Genomic DNA, 20,230 nt, shown 5'->3' with positions numbered 1-20,230 from the left:
ATTGTAATTGATCACAAAACAGTCTTCCCAGTTAAATCCTTAAGATTGACAGCACTGGGTTAGAACATTCCTGGAGATTTGGGGGTGGATAGTAGGGAGGGCTGGGTTTAATGATTGTAGGGACTTCTGTGGGGTGAAATGCTATAGAGTTCACCTTCCAAAGAACTGGTCTATGTGGTCTAGAGAGTAACTCTCATTCCAGATCTTCAAGATCAATTGGGTTGCTAGGTACCCTAGATCCTAGTGCTAGCTGAACATTATTATGTATATTTAAATCCTCATTAATTAAACCTATCAATAAATTCTTATTCAGCAGTTTCAGACCAAAGTCTCTCTTTGAGATTAATTGTCATCATCTCTTTCAGCAAGGAACATATTATGTAAAACATAGTTGTAGTTTAGTGATTGTGCTAAAATCTGTTCACTTTCCAACAATTCAGGAAGCATGGTGGCTGTGTTAGCTGGTTGCAGTTAAAATGAAAGACTAACAAGTTTTATTCTAGTAAGCCTTGCTTGCGGGTTAAGTCCATTTTATCAGATGCCTTTACAAATCCACACGTTTCCTAATGATTGTGAGGCTTTGTTCTTCACAAAGTGTCACCTGCTTTCCTCGCTGCTCAGTTTTCCGTTAAGCACAATCTATGGTGTATCTGTTATGCTCTTTTTGAGATCATATATTGGAAAGCTGTTAATAAAATGAATTATTTAGTCATGAACTAAACTGACCCAAACAAGCCTGATGATTTTCCGGCAGTCAATGAGCAGCACAGAATATATGGGGTTTTCTGGCTCTATTGAAAATCACTGCACTTGAGGTATTATACAACGTCTCTTTTATAATGGCACATTTACATGTGCAAGACATCAAGGTATGAGTGAACAAGATTTTTACACTCCAATACAAAATTAACATACAGAAGAAAAAACGGACAACTCGAAGCAAAAAAACTCATTAGGTGATACCTGGCAAACAACTTCCGCGCTGGAAATATCCCTTTAATTCCATCCTTTCTTTCCCAATAACGATAACAAAGATCCTCTAGAAGAAAAACTACATTTGCCGGCATCCCTCGCGCCTGAAACTATTGTGCCGCGATGCACTTTGGAACATGTAGTCCTGTTTTCTCACTCCCGAGGCGTCGCCGCCATCTCATGGTTTACTAATAAGTGAGTCAACTGCTTCATCCTGCGGTGAAGATTGGATGCCGGAAAGAAGTGAAAACAGAACTACAACTACCACAATGCCTTGCAGGACATGTGCGGAAAGCCGTTTCCTTGTTGCTATGGGAGTCTGGAGCTGGATCGGTGACAGGAAGACCCTGCTTTCTGTTTGGTCTTTCGTGATGGCGGAGGCGGCGATTTAGGAATCAAAACTGCTCCTTCTGGTCGCAGTCGCCATAGCGGTGGCGTCGTCTTGTTGCCATGGTGACGATGGCATTGCCCGTGGTCCGCTAGCGATGCTCCAGGAGAGACGGGGCCTGCAGGCGCCTAGGATGGTGATGATGTCGCGCCCCCAGATCATCCACAGTGGCCACTTCATGGTGTCGGAGCCCCACATCGAGCCCGAGCCTGACCCCGATCCCGAGGGCGTGCTAGGACCAAGTGGTCCGGTTGTTCCAGGACTTCCGGAGCCAGGGGAAAAGAGCAGCCCTGGGCTGGTTGCAGCCGGGGAGAGCGGTGGTGGGACGCCGAAGGGCTGTGGGACCACCTACGACTTCGACATGGTGAACGAGGGCACGTGCCAGATCTACCGTTACGGGCCGCGAAGCACCGGGGCCCTCAACATCGACAGCTCCCTTACCAAGCTCTTCGAATGCATGACGCTTGCCTACAGGTAAGAAGAGGCCGGGAGGAAAGCGGGGACGGTCACAGGAAGGCAGATCAGCCAGGTCGTGGACGCAAGCTAGCCAAACATACAGGCGAGAGTGAGTGAAAAAGTGTGTTTTGCAAATGGCTCCCAGCAGCTCAGGTGCAGTGCAGTTGTACGTTTGCTGAGAAGAATCTTTTACTGGCCTTTGGCCGCATTGAACTATTAAGCTGAGAAAAACCAGCTGGCCCGCCAGAAAATCCATAGACGTTTAGGTAACTAGCACCATTAAATAAAAGCAACGCTAACCAAACTGCCTTGCACTTTAGCTAAAGCTGGAGTAAAGTCTACATTGGCTACAGTGTATGTTTATTTAAGCTGGTTTCTTAATCTTTGAGATTTGCTGTTACAAATCACAAGCGATCCTGGAGCGACCTAAATCCATAAATGTCATGGTCTCAGCAGGGATAGTTGTGTAGCATTTTCATGGCGTCTGCACAGTTGGCGGAATATTGTGGTATGACTGGACAAGGAGCCTGTGGTAATAAAGCCAGGCTTACACTTTTGGCTGGTTCTGTAGCTTTGTACTGTTCTCTGCTTCCTGGTTTAGTAGGCTAAGAAATACAACTCTGAGAAATGGAGGAACTGCTTTCAAGAGTGGCAGTGTCCCAGACTTTGGACTTGTGATATATTTGCCTGGGGGAAAAAAGACCACCATTCTATTACCAGGTTATGTCGTGTTACCATGTCCTGCTGTTCAGATCTTATCTCTGACCCAATTACTTACAGCAGATCAATTTATTCTGCCCTCACTATATTTGAAACTGCACTCGCCCTGTGGTCAGATCCCTTATGTGGAAGAGATCGAAAGTTTATAGCTGGATTCTTATTGTGTATTGTAATATTAACCATCTTTTCAAATAGCAGGGAAGCCACATCTTGTGCATGCATTTGCCACTTATTATTACAGAAATAAAACATCCAAGAGAATAAAGTGTTTAAAGTCCACAGAGGTATCTGTTTCTGTAAGTTCCTGCTTTTCTTGTAGAAGAGTGATTTTGACTACATAAAGTCTTACAATATTCTATGTTTTAGATACTGCTGTTAATGAAGAGTCATCTGTTTCTGCCCATGCCTCTTCCAAATGAAGTTCTTGCATACATGTATGAACTCTTGTGAACACTTTGAATGATTAGGACAAAGAAAGCTATATTTTTTCCAGATAATCTAGTTTTAGTTATTGTTTCTGCTTGTTGAAAATGAAGGCATGCCATAAAGTAAAGTATTGGAATTGGTTGTTTGTATCTTTTTCTGTTTTAAACAGTTTGATGAAGCTGTTGAGCAATGGGTCAAGTAGCCCAGAGTGATTGTGCAGTTTTCTTTGTTGGAGATTTTTTTAAAAGAGGGGCTGGACAACAAACTATCTGGAATGTTTTAAATTATCATGTCTCGTGACAGGGTTTGGACTATATTATCACAATTTCTGTAGTAAAGTAGGCCAGTGCTATTATCACCATACTTCGCATGGGAGCCTGAGGCTTAGAGAGAATCCCAGTTTCTATTCTTTTGCAAAGTACTTTCTGAACCCTTGGTTGCAGAAGTAAATTTGCATATGGGATAGTTTTTAAATCTATTCTGAATGTCACACTTTTTAATCTTTTATACTAAATGTCCTGGAAACCTCTTTCCATCTCAAGGAAAAACTGAAATGAAAATTGTCACAATGGAACATCCATGTTTGTTTTAACTAATATTCTTTCTCTAGCACTTGGATTTAATATGCATGAGGTCTGATTTAAGTAATAGCTTGTTCATTTGAAAGTTATATCCTGAAACTAATTCATTAGAGGATTTCCACACAGTCAAAAGGTATTACAACATATTGTGCATCTGCTTCCCAAACCATATCACTATAGCAAAACACTTTGTATCAACTGGTTGTTGTGGGTTTTCCAGGCTGTGTGGCCGTGGTTTGGTAGATCTTGTTCCTAACGTTTTGCCTGCAGCTGCAGCTGGCATCTTCAGAGGTGTATCACAGAGAGGACACTGTGATACACCTCTGAAGATGCCAGCCACAGCTGCAGGCAAAACGTTAGGAACAAGATCTACCAGACCACGACCACACAGCCCGGAAAACCCACAACAACCAGTTGAATCTGGCTGTGAAGGCCTTTGACAATAGTTTGTATCACCTTTACACATGATAGGGAACAAGCTATCCGTATTTGATATTTTTCTCTAAATGGTGAGACTCCTCAAATTTTGGCTCTGCCCAGAAAAAACTTGCAGTATCTTCAACTGCATGTAATTGTCAAGCAGTTGGCTATCATAAAACTTGCATTGTTCTAATTGCTCAATGGGAGTTAGAGAATGGCAGAAGATTTCACCTGGGAATGGCAAACCTGCCCCCCACTCCCCAGCTCCAGATTAAAACTTGAGGTGTTTGTTTGTAGTAAGAGAACATTTCCAATGTCCTTTCCTCCCCCAAAGAGATCAAGCCATTTTTGAGAGAAAGGGAAGTCACAGGACTCTGATATCTTCCTTTTTTGTTTATCACAAAACTGTCAAGTGAAGCTACTGCCAGGTTTAGTTACAGGGCAGAATGCAAGGAAGCAGTCTGCAATGCACTCCCTAACACTTGGCATGTGTATTGTCATGCAGGATGTCCATGTACATTCACGTGGACCTTAGAAGGGCAAAGATGGCAACTAACATTGTTTTAGACTAGAGAGGGAGCAACAGCTGCCAGTGTCTGTTTATATTCCAATAAAATAAAAATCTAGTAGCACCTTAAGGGCCAACAACATTTATTTCAGTATGAGCACCATCACAAAAGCTAATATGGAAATAAATGTTGTGAGTGTTTAAAGTATCAATAAATTGTTGTTTTGTTTTATTTTGTTCTGACAGACTGCAATCAGTTTGTATTCCGAGACATTGTTGGTCTTTGTAATTACCAATAAAGTGTATCTTCCAGGCTAGATCTCTGGATGGCAAATGATTTCTGATGGTGCAGTTAAATGACTGAAAGGGAACAAGTAATTGCAATGTATAGATGATGCATTTTTTTAAACTGAAGGGAATGTACTCATGGCCCACATAACCTAGCCCAATAGAGGAAAATGTAAAACCCATACTGTAAAATTTTATCATTTGTTTTAAGATGCTTAAGAAAAATAAGAAGGAAGGGAGTTCATACAGAGGTCCATATTATTCAGAGAGTAAAGTTTTTGTCTAACAATTAGAGTACAGTTTTTGCCTAACAATTAGCGTCCTGTTCTCTTGGTGTCTGATTGTGCTTTCCTACACTTATAGCCCTACTCACACGGACATCTATCTTTCTCCACCCTTAAAACAATACATTTGCCCTGAAATTGAAACTTTGGGGGAACTTTCAATATCAGCTTTAGATTAAAAGTATGCCAGTTGAATAAATTTACACTAAACTGTGGAATATATTTTGTTGGTTTACTTTATTTTAAATGCAGCGTTTAGTCCACTGTGTGCCTTTTTTGTTTGTTTGTTTGTTTTGCATGGAATAAGATTAACAATGTCTGTCTCACAGCTTGGCCTGTTTGAGAGATAGTCTTGCTGAATGTGTTTTGGGCTGTCTTGCTTTCCTTCAGTTCATTGCTTCATCCAGCTTTCTGTTGAAAACCAAGTTTTGCTGAAAATTATTTCCTTTCTTATTTGTAGTGGGAAAATTGTCTCTCCCAAGTGGAAAACCTTCAAGGGGCTGAAACTGCTGCAACGTGACAAGATTCGGCTTAATAATGCCATCTGGAGGGCCTGGTATCTGCAGTGTGAGTAGTCGGGAGCGGGGTGATGCAAGGGCTTGGCTTTACCCATAGTTCCTATGAGAATTTTCAAAGTGGGACTTCTTTTCCTGTAATGTTGGAAATTACTTGCCACTTCTGACCAAGACAAGCTACGTCTGCTTTTGAATGACTGCTGCACTAAAAGAATTGCAGAGGTAGCAAATTTTTGGCAACAGGAGCAGCAGTGGCGTAGGAGGTTAAGAGCTCGTGTATCTAATCTGGAGGAACCGGGTTTGATTCCCAGCTCTGCCGCCTGAGCTGTGGAGGCTTATCTGGGGAATTCAGATTAGCCTGTGCACTCTACACGCCAACTTCAGGTGACAGGCTAGTCACAGCTTCTCGGAGCTCTCTCAGCCCCACCTACCTCACAGGGTGTTTGTTGTGAGGGGGGAAGGGCAAGGAGATTGTAAGCCCCTTTGAGTCTCCTGCAGGAGAGAAAGGGGGGATATAAATCCAAACTCTTCTTCTTCTTCTTCTTTATCAACAACTGTGCGCTCCTGTTGACCACCTAATAACCTTTTCTATTGTTGTTATTGTCAGTCTGATTGTTGTTTTATCCTATGCCTAATAAAGGTAATGAAATGGAAAAAAAATGTTGGAAATAATCTCTGTGACTGCTGCAGCAAAGGAGACCCCTTAATACAGAAGAATGAATTTCCAGCAAAACTCCACTTTGACTAGGTTACATCTAAAATTGTTTATGGCTTTATTATTCTTATTAATTAAATTTGTTATACTGCCCACCCCCGAAGGGGTCTGGGTGGTGTACAAAGATAAAACCAATACAGTAACCAATACAAAAATAAACCAATAGAACAACATACAGTCAATAAAAAACCACAACCTGAATGCTCGGGTGGATACTGGGAGTGGAGTAGCTTGGGGGTTCTTTCCAACCAGTTATCGTTCTTTGAGTCTGCATCCAACTGCACAATTCTTTCTCTCTCTCACCCTGGACACAGATGTGGAGAAGAGACAAAATCCTGTGTGCAGTTTTGTGACTCCGTTGGAGTTCAATGATGTAGATGAGCACCGTAAACTTGAGGTGAGTAAGGCTTACACTTGGGTCTTAGAGCTCATGACTCAGGTCTGTGTCCTTGGTCTGTGACTCCTTCCTTCCCTCTCACTTTGAAGGCTGTCATTATGGAGGGAAAGTACTGGAAGCGCCAAATTGGAGCTGTCATTAGGGAATATCACAAGTGGAGGACATTCATCCCCAAGCAGAGGACATTCTTCCATACCAGGGTAAGTCCCTTTTCCCAGTAAGGTGTGCTATATTCCTTACAGCCCTCTTTACCATTTTACACCTAGGCTGTTTTGATTCTTGATTGTTGAAGCCCATTCAGTTCTTTGCAAGTTGGTGGCTTCTCTAAATTCTTTTTGTCATACAGGACTTTGGGAGACTAGAATGGATAGTTATGAGAAGGCCTAATGTTGCTATTACTTTGTCCTGTCTGACGCTTTCCAAGTCTCTTGACCCACAAACCATCTACAAGGAATGAGCCCCCAGTATCTTTGGAAAGGATGGCCATGGCTCTTCCGCTGCTTAGAACAATAATACATCACCTTCAGAACTTTTTAATGTCTTTGTTAATTATAATAATCCTGTCTGTTTTGTTTTAGGCCCAAGAGAAGATAGATAAACCTGTTTATGACCCCATTCAGGTACTGTTTTTTACTTTTTTTGCCTTGTTCTTGAATACGGGTCCTACAGAATCCCCTTTCCTGTTTAGTGGAACCTGAAACTGAAGTAGCTGGGTGGCTTTTGTCATTTGGCATTGTGGAGAAATTGTCTTTTTTTACTTTCTCCCAATGTGTTTGTAGCTGCTTTTGCTAAAGATCATACCCCAGCTGTAGGATATTTCCTTCCATAGTTAGGACTTTAACAATTCCTTTCAAGTATTTGCACCTGATGGAAACAATGACTTTGCACCAAACTGACTTTGTGAGTGTTCTTGGTCTGTTTATGCCACCTGACCAGCAGTTTTGTATAATTGCCCTTCAACATTCTCATTCTCACTCTCATTACTCTCTCTACTTGTCTGAGCTTAACCTTTTTTTCAGCCTGCTATCTTAGGCAAGTCGAAGCTGTTAGATTCTGCCGGCCAGTTCTTATCAGCAATACTTTTTTGTCTCTCACTTTGCTTGTTAGAACAAAAGCTACGCTACCAGTGTTTTATATTGTTATTTTAACCTTTAGCTATTTTTTTCCTGATGTTGCTTACCCTCATGCAATTGATCTTAGGTGGGTATATCAAATGTTATTTTGTTTATTGAGCAAATTATTCAATTTTTTTTCTCTGAGTCGTGTGTGCAACCCAAAATCCTGACCCACATTGAGAGGTGGCTGGTCAGCACTTTTTCTACAGGCATTTGTTTGAGTTTGCCCAAAGTTATTCTAGAGTTCAAAGCTTTTTCTTCTTGTTTTCAGCAGGAGGTAGCTGCTGATGTTTCAGGGGTCCAGCAGTACAATGAAATGGCTGGTGGATGCCCCATGGATCTTGACCCTTTGCATGATTTGGATGCACTCCTGGACACCATCTTCTCCAGCAGGAACCTTTATGGTGGCTCAAACCTACGTGGTTTTGGTGAGAGGTCCTTGCTTTTGCCTAGTCCATCCAGCTCCTGGTTCTGCCATCGTTTTCCCAGAGGCCTATTTTTAAGTCTTTAGTTGTGTCCCAAAGATTTGCAGTGAGCCTCACCTCTTAATGCAGATGGAAGGACCTTTCATAAGTCCCTTTGTGCCAGCTATAGTCATCAGGCAGCCACCTGTTGGTTATCCTACTACTTTAGGATGGCTTGTCTTAATCAGATGTTAACATTGTAATGGGCTTCCTGAAGAGGTTGTACTGGAAGGTCTGCCTGTTTGTCAGGGCATTTGAGAGGATTTGAACAGCAGGCATTTTTAATAAGGGGGGATTGGGGACATTTTTTTATCTTATGTTTTTGTTGGGGATGTTTTAATTATTATTGTAAGCTGCTTTGATCCAAAAGGAAATGTGAGATAGAAATATTTTAACAATACATTAATAAATAGTATGTATATTTGAAGCCTGGTTCTCTGGCAATATCTTCCTCTGGATCAGACTTCCCATCTTGTGTCTTCAGGCCACCAAGATAATGCTGACATGATCCAACCCACTTTAACTCAGCTGCACCCTATATTTGGAGAGGAGTTTATGGACACCTTGGACCCAATTCCAGGTAATATAACAGATTCATTGTGTTGTGTGGCTAAATTAAGCTTGGTGATTGGATGATTTGGCTCGTACAGGGATATATTTGTTCGTAAAACACTTTGTATCACTTCTTAGGTTTGCTGCATACAGTGGTTTGTATTCTATCCAGCAGGAAGCCTTTTCCATCCTGATGAACTTTCCTCCAACAGAGGTGGCTTGTCCTTCAGTAGGATAGTCACTTCTATTATGGATTAGGCTGCTTTGACTGGAGGAAGGCTACAGACTTTGCTGAGAGGAATAGTAGGGTACAAGCCTCTATTTTAAGTGCATGGTCATATTCTGCACATGTGAAGTGTCCCATTTGTATTCTAAAAGGATACATGCTGCAAGTAATGCCTAATAAGCTGCAATTTCCTAAAGAATATATTATATGAGGAAATGCATTTTGCTGCCATAATGAGTATAGTGTCCCTTGATTGTCTCATTCATGTTGCATGCTGAAGTTTCTCTCAAGGCTAGAGATCAATTTGGTAGATGTGTCATCCAGGCTTAGAATTTTTAAAAAATCTAGCTTGTTTTCAAAAGCTGCTGGTGAAGACATCGTGCTTTCTGAAAGGATGGCTCATGATCTTGAGAATCAGCAATTATCAGAGCTCTGGCTGGAAGATGCAGCCGGAGAGAGCCGACTGGGTCTCTGTTCCAGCTTGCCATTGATTGTAGTTCACACGAGGTCAGAACAGAAATCTCACAGAGCAAACATTATCTCTCCAGATGGAGCTCTGCCAATCTGCAGACAAGTTGAAATATATGAAATTAGTCAACATGCATGTGAAATTAATTCTCTTCTTGGCAGTTCATATGTTTGTGTGTAAAGGTTACCATAGATGCATCTTGAAAAAGTGTAATTGAGATGTGATCACTTTAAACATCCCTGGACTGGAGTCAACTTCCGTTTGGCTTCCACCGGACTTCTAGCCCAGGAACGCCTCCTTCCACAGCCGCAGACTTACACCACACGAAAGCGTGGCATAAGCCTTTTTCTTCAATGGTGGTATTCTGATGGTAGGGTTTAAAAAAATTCTCCTCCCTGGATCGCTTAAAGCCCCTTTGGAGGCAGCACAGCACTGTCTTTGCCACACTGTCTCTGGCCATGGTGGTGTTCCCCCCTACATCTGGATTGTGCTGTAAGATGCCTCTAACTAGCTGAAGGCATGACAGCACTATAAAGTAGAGATGTGCACTCCCTTCTGTCTTTATTTAAAGGATGTATATTCTTCCTGTCCAGAGATCTACTCTAGAAAGCTTTCAAAATAAAAAATAAATGCAGTCAAATCATTTTAACAAGCCTTCATAAATGAAACATTAAAAAAGAGGTCAGGATTTCAGTTAACCTGGAATGGCAGGGATAACAAGGGCACAGTTAAATATAGGATTAGAGAATACCATCCAGTGATATTTATTGAGGTGCTGTGTGGTTTCCGGGCTGTATGGCCGTGTTCTAGCAGCATTCTCTCCTGATGTTTCGCCTGCATCTGTGCCTGGTATCTTCAGAGGATCTGATAGTAGGAATGGAAAGCAAGTGGAGTATATATACTGTGAGGTCAAAAGGTGAGGCCCTCTGAATAGAGTAGCCTGGTATGTGAGTCACAAAGTCTGTAGCCTGGGAGTAACAATGAAGATAGAAGGAGAAGGAGAAGAGGAGGAGGACGAGGAGTTTGGATTTATATCCCCCCTTTCTGTCCTTCAGGAGACTCAAAGGGGCTGACAATCTCCTTGCCCTTTTCCCCTCACAACAAACACCCTGTGAGGTAGGTGGGGCTGAGAGAGCTCCGAGAAGCTGTGACTAGCGCAAGGTCACCCAGCTAGCGTGTGTGGGAGTGCACAGGCTAATCTGAATTCCCCAGATAAGCCTCCACAGCTCAGGTGGCAGAGCGGAGAATCAAACCCGGTTCCTCCAGATTAGATACACGAGCTCTTAACCTCCTACGCCACTGCTGCTCCTAGCTTGAAAAATCCTTTAGCAAGGTCAATAGGTGAATGCATCTGAATAGAAGTATCCTGGTCTTAGAAATATCCTGATACTTATTGAGCTTTCTTTGGGTACTTTATTCTTTGTGATTTCTTAATTTGTAAAATTATTAACAAAGGTTAGTAGATAGGAGCGTAGTGTTAGGAATTCTCCTATAGCACACACTTGAAAAAACACCTAAAACGTAAAAACAAGGCTTAGGGGTTTGTGAAGCTTTATCTGTAGCAGGGTATGCCATCAGCCCTATTGAGGTGTAAGTAGTTTGCTTTTTATCAAGAAATTTTGTTGGAGGCAGGATTTGAAACTGCACTGGAAAAGGGCGGATGGGAAGATGGGTATTTATCACTGCTTTTGTTACTAAAGTAGGATTTCCAAGGTTCTTCCTTCCCACAAGTCATTTGTCCTCTACTGTCAAGCAGGAAGGTAGATTCTGTGATGAGTGTTCATGAGTGCCCATAATACTATTTATACATATTGGTAGTCTTGGCATTCAGGTCAGGGTTCAACCTTAGACCAGATCTTCTCAAATATCTTTTTTTCCCTGTAGTGAATGGGGCTTCACATTGCAGTGCTATTATGGTCTCTCTTGACTTTGGAATTTTGAATTGAAGTTCTGCACATGTTTTCTATGGTTAAAACTGCTTGAACATTATGGCCCATTAGTTCTTTGGCCTTGATCCCTGATTTTGAGAGAGGCGAGGATATGGGCTTGATAGTGTTTTTTTCATTGGTAAGGAAAAGGCATTCTGCACATTCTCTGATGCACAGATTCTTTTATACATGCAGGTTGCAGCCAAGTGGATTACAGTCAATGATTAGAACTGAGACCAGCCTGAGTGACACGATCATGCCTTGTTGCCCCTACCCTCCCATTGTCCCATCTGCTTCTGCTGCAAATTTCCTACTGCAGACAAAGGAAAACAGTATAGATTTCACAGATTTTCTGCTTAGCGCTCTCATAGGAAAATATGGAAGGAATGGGGTGAAAGCTTATAGGACAGGGCAGCTGAGAGTGAAATCAGTTAGTGAAGGTGTTGACTGAAAATCGCCATTCATGGTTTCCCCTTATATTCAAAGGGGGATATATTTCTAGGATAAGAGGGATATATTTCTAGGATAAGAGAGTCTCCCTGTCTGTTGTGACAGGCCTGCTTTTTTTACTTCTTCGAACTATGTACCTTTGCTTTATTCTTCTTCACAGATTTTATCACTTCCTGTCGTCCTCATCCAACAGTGCAGGTAAAGAACAGCAGTTTACCTAATGCCAGTGTCCCAACTCTTGGACTTCTCCAGTCTTTGGTACATGCTGCAGGTAGTGATCAGTGCCAGATTTGGAGTCTGAACTGGCATCACAAAATGCTGCACAATGTTGCAACTGTGTCTGTGCAGTGATGCCTAGTGGATCCAAACCTGGACTGTGCTTTGCCTGCCTAAAGAACTGTATGTGACTGATCCCCTCTTTTCTCTACCCCAGACTCAGACACTATTAACGGATGCTACTACTGCCTTGAGTCAATGTGATGCAGATGTGCCACATATTGCCACTGACCTCAAGGAACTTCCAGTACCTGGAGGCTCTCTCATGCCCATTCCCATCTCCCTGAACATGGAGCCACCTCAACCTATGAATGGACAGCAGACATTCCTGCCACTCTTCCCTACCTCTCCAGTGAGGATTAGTTCCCCGCCTACTCCTCAGATCCTGCATATCCAGCCTCAAACCACCGTGGTCTTCTCAGTCATCCCCCACACAGGGTCAGAAAAGCCCTCCTCGTCGTCTTTGTCCACATCTACAGGCACCTTTGCTGTGCCTACTGCTGCTTCCCCAGCCAAGGGTGGAAGGGGCAGACGGCTACAATGGATTGCTCCAGCACCTTCTTCTAGTCATAAGACAGTACTTCCCAGTACCTCCCTCACCTGCCTGCTTGCATCTGGTATGTTCCTACTAGGATTCAGAGGAGCAATTGAATTGGGGGTATGCTGATGTAGATGTGAAAGGGCATGGCTTGGGAGCAGTAGGGCTTCCCTTGTGGATTTGGACATCCTGCAGGCTCATATGGTTTTGTCCTTTTGGGATGGGGTGATTTTCTTATCCCCAGATTTCAAAATGTTGTTTGAACTAGCTTGTCTCTGGTAACCTTTAAGATGATTAGGGATGTTTTAGGGGTTTTTTTTAACTTTGAGAATGTCTTTAAAGACGGTTTTAAGCACATTCATGAATTCATAAGGAGTTTAATTTTGTACTCATGGATCCAGAAAAATGGAAGCTATTTCCTATATAGAAAATGGTCACTGACTGGGGAGAGCATTTTCCAGTACTTATAGCTAAAGTCATAAAATTATTTGTAAAGCTTGAACATTATTTGTGGCTTGACCTTTCATGCGCTGAATTGCAAAGTCTACATTACTTGCAGATTTAGGTTCTATTTATAGAGAAAAAGACCACTGTCCTAGCTTTCCTGGCAAATGGAACTATCTTGATAAAACCTAACCAGGAATGTGAATGTTGTTCCAAATGTACTATAGGTAAACACTGGATGAAGAGAGAAAAAAACTTGTTGGGAGGCAAAGTTTATTTTTTTTCTAAATAACCTTTTACATTTTAAAAAATTATATTGTTCGTTTGTTAATTCAAGACACAATCTCAGGATGATCAGAAGCCATACAGAACAAGCTGTTCTTAGTTGAAGAGCAAATCTGTAGGTATAGCTTCTTTTAACATAGAGGCATTATGAAATTAGAAGATATAGCTCCAGAAGGAAGTTGTGACTTTCAAAAGTTTCTACCCTGAAAATCTTCTTGGTCTCTAAGGATGCTGCTGGACTTGAATCTAACTGTTGCAGACTCACCTAGCTACCCATTGAAACGATCTCTAGAGCTTTGTTCTCTAGCCCCTTTCTGTACTATCTATCAAAGGTGCAGAAGCCCAGTAATGGTAAGTGGACAGTGGAGTGGTTGCCAGGTTGGACCAGAGTGATGCATGCAGGAATTTTAGGAGAAGCTTTTACATGTGAAGAAGCTAGACATTGTGGATACATGTTAGAAGAGATCTGTATATCTCTGAGTCAGGGATGTTCATTAATTGCTGTATTAGGTACGATGCCACTGATTTCACTAGAGACTTGTGGCTTGGGCTATATTTTCAGTTATTTGGGACAATTTTGTGTTGAAGAGCAGGGAAGATTTCTTGGTTGAAGTAACTTCCAAGTAGTTCTGCTGAATCTCAGAATCTAGTAGTTTATCAAAATGCAGCTAGATCAGAACTTGTTAGTTGCCTGGCATGTGTCTTTAGGAACCAGGCTTTGTATTGCACACAGTGAAACCACAGAGGTTCAGAAAGCAATTTTTTTTAAATCCTCAGGTCCAACCTCACTTCCCCTCACTCCAGTCATGAACTCTACACAAGTGAGAAAACTCTCTTCTGCCATCTACACACACAATTGTTTTCCGTATTCTTATCTGGCTCCTTTCATAACCATATTTTACCCTCTTCCACAGGTTTGTGGCACCCCAGACCTCCCTGCTAATGTCATGTTGAGCTCAGCCTCTGGAACAGAGAGGTCGCCACCTGTTGCTGGTACAGCCTCTCCTGATGTTGGTGAGCAGGCTAGGGAGTGTTGTGAGGTTGTTTAGTCTCCTTTCTTGGAAATATCTCATCCACCCTCACTCGATTTGTCGATATTTCTTGGAAATATCTCATCCACCCTCACTCGATTCCAGGCCAAGAGGAATGGTTCTTTAAGGAGAGTCTTCCTCTCCCAATATTGTTGGCTTTCTTTTCAGGCTCCAAAGCCAAGGAGACTGAGAACAAGGGTGTCCACAATCCACCGGAAATATCCAGGCGGTGCACTGCCAAGGTAATGGGGAATGTCTAGACCAGGGGTCTGCAATCTGTGGCTCTCCAGATGTTCATGGACTACAATTCCCATCAGCTTCTGCCAGCATGGCCAATTGGCCATGCCAGCAGGGGCTGGTGGGATTTGTAGTCCATGACCATCTGGAGGGCCGCAGGTTGCAGACCTCTGGTCTAGACTATGTTTAATAGATGGGAGCAAATGGATCAGATGGGTAGCTAGGCATTTGGTTGGTGTCTGAAACCCTGTGACTTCATTGGCAATTGCAGCGAAGCCGAAGATCCACATTTGCCTCTTCGGACTATACCCGGCGTATGGTCATCAGCTCTGGGTTTGACACTCTTGCCAGTCTGGTGCTGCCAGGATCTGATCAGAGGAGCACAAAGGTACACATTCCCCTCTTTGCTTGCCATTGGCTCTGTCGCTGTGCCAGGCCTATTCCTATTGCCTCCTTGCACTTCTGACCCCTCTTACATATCTATTCTGCCCCCAGCTTAGCAAAGCGGTGCTTCTGCAGAAGAGCGTGACATATGTGGGGAGGCTGCAGCAGGAGCATCGACAGGCTCGGGCAACAGTGGAAAGATTGCGCAGTGAAGTCGAAGAGCTGAGCACAGCCATTGAGTGAGTTGTGGAGTGGTCTGTCAGGGCCAGCATCCCAAAATGGGAGAGCTGCCAGGGTTCTTGGCCACCTGCTGGGTCTGCTGTTGTTCCCCTGTGAGCAAAGGGATGCAAGCAGCAGTGGCAAGTGCACAAATGGAGAGCGGGCAGCAGGTGGTCAAGTGGGGAAGGGGGCAGTGGGCAAGCAGTGGATCAGGGAGGGAGCAGGTGTGTGAGTGCCAGGGAAGAGGGAGTCTCCAGAGATTCTGTGCCTGCCCCTCCCAAAAAAACCCTGGAACCAGTCCTGTGGTCTTAGGGGCCAAGGGTTGTCATAGGCCCCTTCTGCACACACAAAATAATGCGTTTTCAAACCACTTTCACAACTGTTTGCAAGTGGATTTTGCTATTCCGCACAGCTTCAAAGAGCACTGAAAGCAGTTTGAAAGTGCATTATTCTGCATGTGCGGAATGAGCCATAGAATGAGAATGGGTTATGCCTGTCCTGTTTTTCCCCCCGCAGTGAGTTCCAGCGTCAGCTTCCACCCAGTGGAGTTCCTGTATTAGCACCACAATCAGATCAGCCTTCTCAGCTCTACGAAGATTATGTGCGCCTGCGCACCTCACAGGACTGGCGCTTCTGGCTTGTATCTACCAACAGCTGGGGGCAGAGCACTTAAGCAGGATGGGATTGTTAGGGTGCAGCAAAGAGTAAATGGTGGGGTTGCAAGGCTTGATACTGCAAAAATGTCCTGGTGAGTCCTTAAAATAGGGTATGGAGTGGGAGACATGGCTGTGTAGACTCCTTAACACTTTTCTATCTGCAGTTTAGTGTGGTAATCAAGCCACTGTTTGAGAGCTACACCAGGACAGTGGGCACAGGCAGCATCAAGGACTTCTGCCAGTCGGTGTTGAGTTGGTTGGAGCAACACTGTACCCTGCCCATCTTGCGCCCTGGTATGCTTTAAGGACTTTTCCCTCTTTCTGTTCAGACGTGCTTTTCAACTGCAATATTTTAAGAAATGGCTTTTGTACAGTCTGTCACTTTAAGTGTAGGTGTCCTGTGTGTCACCTGTTGATAAATGAGGAATTGAAAGAGAGAGCCACCATTGCAACATGCCTGTGTTCCAGCTGAAAAGAATTCAGAATTCTTGACTCTCAGTCTCTTGATCAGCCCTGTCATTTCCCAGTGCTTGAACCCTTTATTGCTTTCCCTGCCTTGCATCCAACGCTCCTGAGGTCCCAGGAAGGGCCACAGTACTAGTGGCACTGGAATGCTAGGCTATATTAACATTTTTGAGTTTGCAACACATTCTCAAAACAGGTTCTCTCTTCCGGATGTATGCTCAGGATTAACCAATATCCTCTTTTCTCTCTTTCCATGCAGCTATCTCCGGCTCGCTCCTGCAGCTTAGCAAGATTACATCCATACTGACGCAGCCAGCCCAGCTGCCTGAACAAGCTCTGCGGGCCATCTCTTGTCCTCCACTGGTTCCTGTTATACAGCCTTATGCAGCCCCTGAGACTTCCAAGAATGCCAGTAGCCAGAACTCTAACTCAGGAATCCCTCTGTCATGCAAAGCGGAGCACTAGCTTCTGGGACTAGGTAGGGGGTGAGGGTTCAGTTGGTGCTGGCCACCTAACTCCCTCTTTGACACAACAAAAAGTAGACTTAAAACCTCCAGTGGGGGTTGCAGAGTCACAAAACAAGGCTCAAAGTTATCAGTCCCACTAAATTCCCTGAGGGGATGCCAGACCACATTTCAGTCCTCCGGAACTCAGGAAGTAAGCTACCAAAGAGGTTGGTGTGGTTTCCATTTTTTCATTTTTCCCACCAGAGGGCAATGATGTTATTTGAATAGAGCCTCTCAGTGTCTTTAAATTGCCCCTGGACTTTATTTTTTCAGGGTTACCCAGGGATTTGTATGACTCAGTGCTCTGTTCCTCAGTAAATCTGAATGTTGTAGCCAACAGTTCCTGTTAAGGTTATTACTTTGCAATAAGCTTGCAAATCCCATGTGCTGTATACTGGTAGCAAAGTTTACCTATGCAAATATGTAAATCCATGGGCACACTTCTAGACACAAATAATGGTTTTCCCCATCTTTCACTCCAGGTCAGAAACTTTATGTAAAACAAAATAAAACAGACGTCCAGTGACACCTTACATTCTAATAGTAATTATAGGGCTGTGGTTTTTTTATTCTGTATGTCTACTGGATTTCTACAGGATGGAATCTTGTTTCTTGCACAGAATTCACCATTTTGAAAGTCTCCGCTTCCAGGGGGCTGAAATTAAAAGCCTGAAAAACATGGGCAGTACATTTGTAAAATAGGACTACCTAGAACCGTGGTGGCAAACCTATGGCACTCCAGATGTTCATGGACTACAATTCCCATCAGCCCCTGCCAGCATGGCCTGGTGGGAATTGTAGTCCATGAACATCTGGAGTGCCATAGGTTCGCCACCACTGAACTGACAAGCTAGGTCTTCAATATTACATATAGCTACTGTTCCCCAACTTTACAGCTTCAAACTCTGTTCCTTCAGCTGCTTTTTAAAAATAAAACACTGCATACCTGTATCACTTGCATAAATGATTGCAGATCTAGAGCTTGGATTATCCTGAATTCCTAGACTAGAGTTTTATTGAGTTGATAACTGATAGAACCAAAAGAGCCTACCACACTGTTTCTCACTGTTTATTAGTAGGTAGAGAGAACTTTTTCTTTTCCATGGGGTACTCAAAGAGGTTGATGGACAATATTTTCAGGATGGGTAAACTTAAGTACTGTTTTACTCAATGAGTAATTCCATTGTGGAATTCATTGTAATGGGACATATTGATTACCTGGCTTTAACCGGGGTTAGACAAATTCATTCAGTGGCTACTAGCCATAGTGATTAAAGGGAGCCTCAAAATTCATAGGCAGTAAACCTCTTGAATACCAGTTTTTGGGGAAGCCCTTGGCCTTTTTACCCTTTTGTTAGTCTTCCAGAGTGACTGTTTGGCAAATGTGTGAAGCAAGATGCTGACTAGATAGAATACTGGTCTGACCCAGCAGTACTACTCTTGCATTCTTAGGGGATCTCATTGAATCGTTAGCTATGCTTTATCTGGAGATCCCTTAGTAGCAAAAATGCTTGTCTAAGGACTTCCAATAAATGTTTTTTCCTGAGGTCTGGCAGGCCCTAGAGAACTTAACAAAGTTATGGATGCACTTTTCTTGCAGTTGCTAAATTGTGGAAGTGTGCACCCATGGTACCTGAAAGGACGCCCCCCGATAGCCACTGAAGTGGTATGTGTGTGTGTGGGGGCGGGGCGGGGGGATTGACAGAAGGACTAACGCATTCCCTCTTCCTGGGATTCTTCTCAAAGTTTGTGAATTTCCAACAGAGGATCTTTGGAGTAAACCTGAAATGGAATGAAGCTGGGGAAATCTAATAATCCCTGCTTTTCATTCAGACTTTGGTACAAAAATGCCACCTTAAAGCAAGCCACCTTCATATCTTTTGAAGACGTTGCCTTTCTTTGTAGAGTGATGTGAAACTCCACTTGCCTGTATATATAGGCATTCTTGTTGTTCGCAGACACATAGTCGCATTGCTTACACAGTGTATGGAGAAAACCATCTCTTCAGAAAGCTGTGTAGATTAATTGATGTCATTCAGATCATCAACTGATTTTTTGTGGTGTTTTGTTATTTGTGCATAGTAATATAGGTACAAGAACATCCACCATTAGTTATCCATTATCAAGGGTTGGAATTTAAAGGTGGAGTGACCAACCTACATTTATCACATCCTCTTCAAGCCAGGAATGTATAACATACTGATGCCCTTGGAAGGCACTGATATACTAAAACCTACTGCAAATCCAGATGTTCCTGTCTGTTTGAGACCTGATAAGAGAGCTGTCCTTGTTGGGATATCAGCTAGTTCTACTCATTTGTGTTCCCTTTGTTCATGTATGGAGGTGATGCTGCTGCTATTTTTAGAATTTTGCTTCAGCCAAAGATAGCATCATATCCATACATATTGTTAGTAGCCATGTATGACACAGCTGGTCTGTTTGCTGTTTAAAAGGCTTCCAGCAATGGGGAAGTTTTGCTGCAAGACAAAACGTGGCGAGCCACATGTTGCCCACCCTGGCAGTAATTATTGATGGCACTTTAGCTTCCAGTCCTGTGGGATTTTCCCCAGTTGTCTAAGTTCAGCTGAAATGGGCCCATCTGAATATTCGTGGATTTTTCCTACTTAAAATAATTTTTAGGAACATTTTGGGCTCTCCCTTGTTTCTTTTTCGTTTTACACTTTTGTAATTTGTAATTCTGTTTTCCAAAATATGTTTGAATAAGTTTTTATCAGTTGTTCACCGATACTGAATTAATCCTTCCAGTCTTCCTTTTCCTGTCCTATACTGACCTTAACTGCTGATTTATATACACTGCCATCAACTTTCCTTTTCTAAAAAGAATGTATTCAGAGATTTTTATTTTGTATTGCAGCTCTTGCAGGTTTTAAACAAATACAATTTTTGTACTGATTATACAAAATAATGACTCTTGTGGCTTTTGGCTCCCAGACTTTGACATTCCTATGTTTTAATTGTTGCCAGTTACATTCTCATACTTGGTTGTGCCAACCACTTCTTTAAGGTTTAGTAAGCTAGCACTCTCCATGCTTCTAAGAGGTACAAATTACGTGGTAAAGCTGTACCCTGTATGAAGCCAACAATAGGATCTTGACTTCTTGTGTCTCATCAACTGCAAATTCTTCACTATGTCAGAACATGTTTCAGTGTGGAGTTAAGCCAGTCTGTGTTTCATACTCTTATTTTAAGGGATTAACTATTCTTAGACCTGCACTTGAGAAAATGTTGCTACTGATCAGAAAAGGAATTCAGGTATGGTAACATTTCTGTGTCTTTTATTAGACGTATGAACAA

The 20,230-nt window shown here is 42.7% G+C and overlaps 1 protein-coding gene across 3 annotated transcripts; it reads left to right on the top strand.

Annotated features, from left to right (window-relative positions):
- Positions 1-1,143: 1,143 nt before the first annotated feature.
- LOC125426894 (MLX-interacting protein-like) lies at positions 1,144-19,838 on the top strand. 3 transcript variants are annotated; one of them, XM_048485723.1, is made up of 17 exons: positions 1,144-1,834; positions 5,504-5,610; positions 6,588-6,670; positions 6,760-6,870; positions 7,249-7,290; positions 8,057-8,213; positions 8,734-8,829; positions 12,035-12,072; positions 12,308-12,767; positions 14,195-14,238; positions 14,332-14,431; positions 14,617-14,690; positions 14,957-15,073; positions 15,181-15,308; positions 15,805-15,928; positions 16,109-16,238; positions 16,669-19,838. In XM_048485723.1, the coding sequence occupies exons 1-17, from the start codon at positions 1,458-1,460 to the stop codon at positions 16,872-16,874; spliced, it is 2,394 nt and encodes a 797-aa protein (XP_048341680.1). In that variant the 5' UTR covers positions 1,144-1,457; the 3' UTR covers positions 16,875-19,838. The 3 variants fall into 3 exon arrangements, with proteins under 3 accessions (XP_048341680.1, XP_048341678.1, XP_048341677.1); XM_048485721.1 differs by having other exon boundaries at positions 8,060-8,213; positions 14,195-14,431; XM_048485720.1 differs by having other exon boundaries at positions 14,195-14,431.
- Positions 19,839-20,230: the final 392 nt, after the last annotated feature.

Source organism: Sphaerodactylus townsendi, linkage group LG02 (assembly GCF_021028975.2).
Source record: "Sphaerodactylus townsendi isolate TG3544 linkage group LG02, MPM_Stown_v2.3, whole genome shotgun sequence".
NCBI lineage: Eukaryota > Metazoa > Chordata > Lepidosauria > Squamata > Sphaerodactylidae > Sphaerodactylus > Sphaerodactylus townsendi.
The sequence above is the reverse complement of the archived record's forward strand: the minus strand, read 5'-3'. Positions and strand labels throughout refer to the sequence as shown.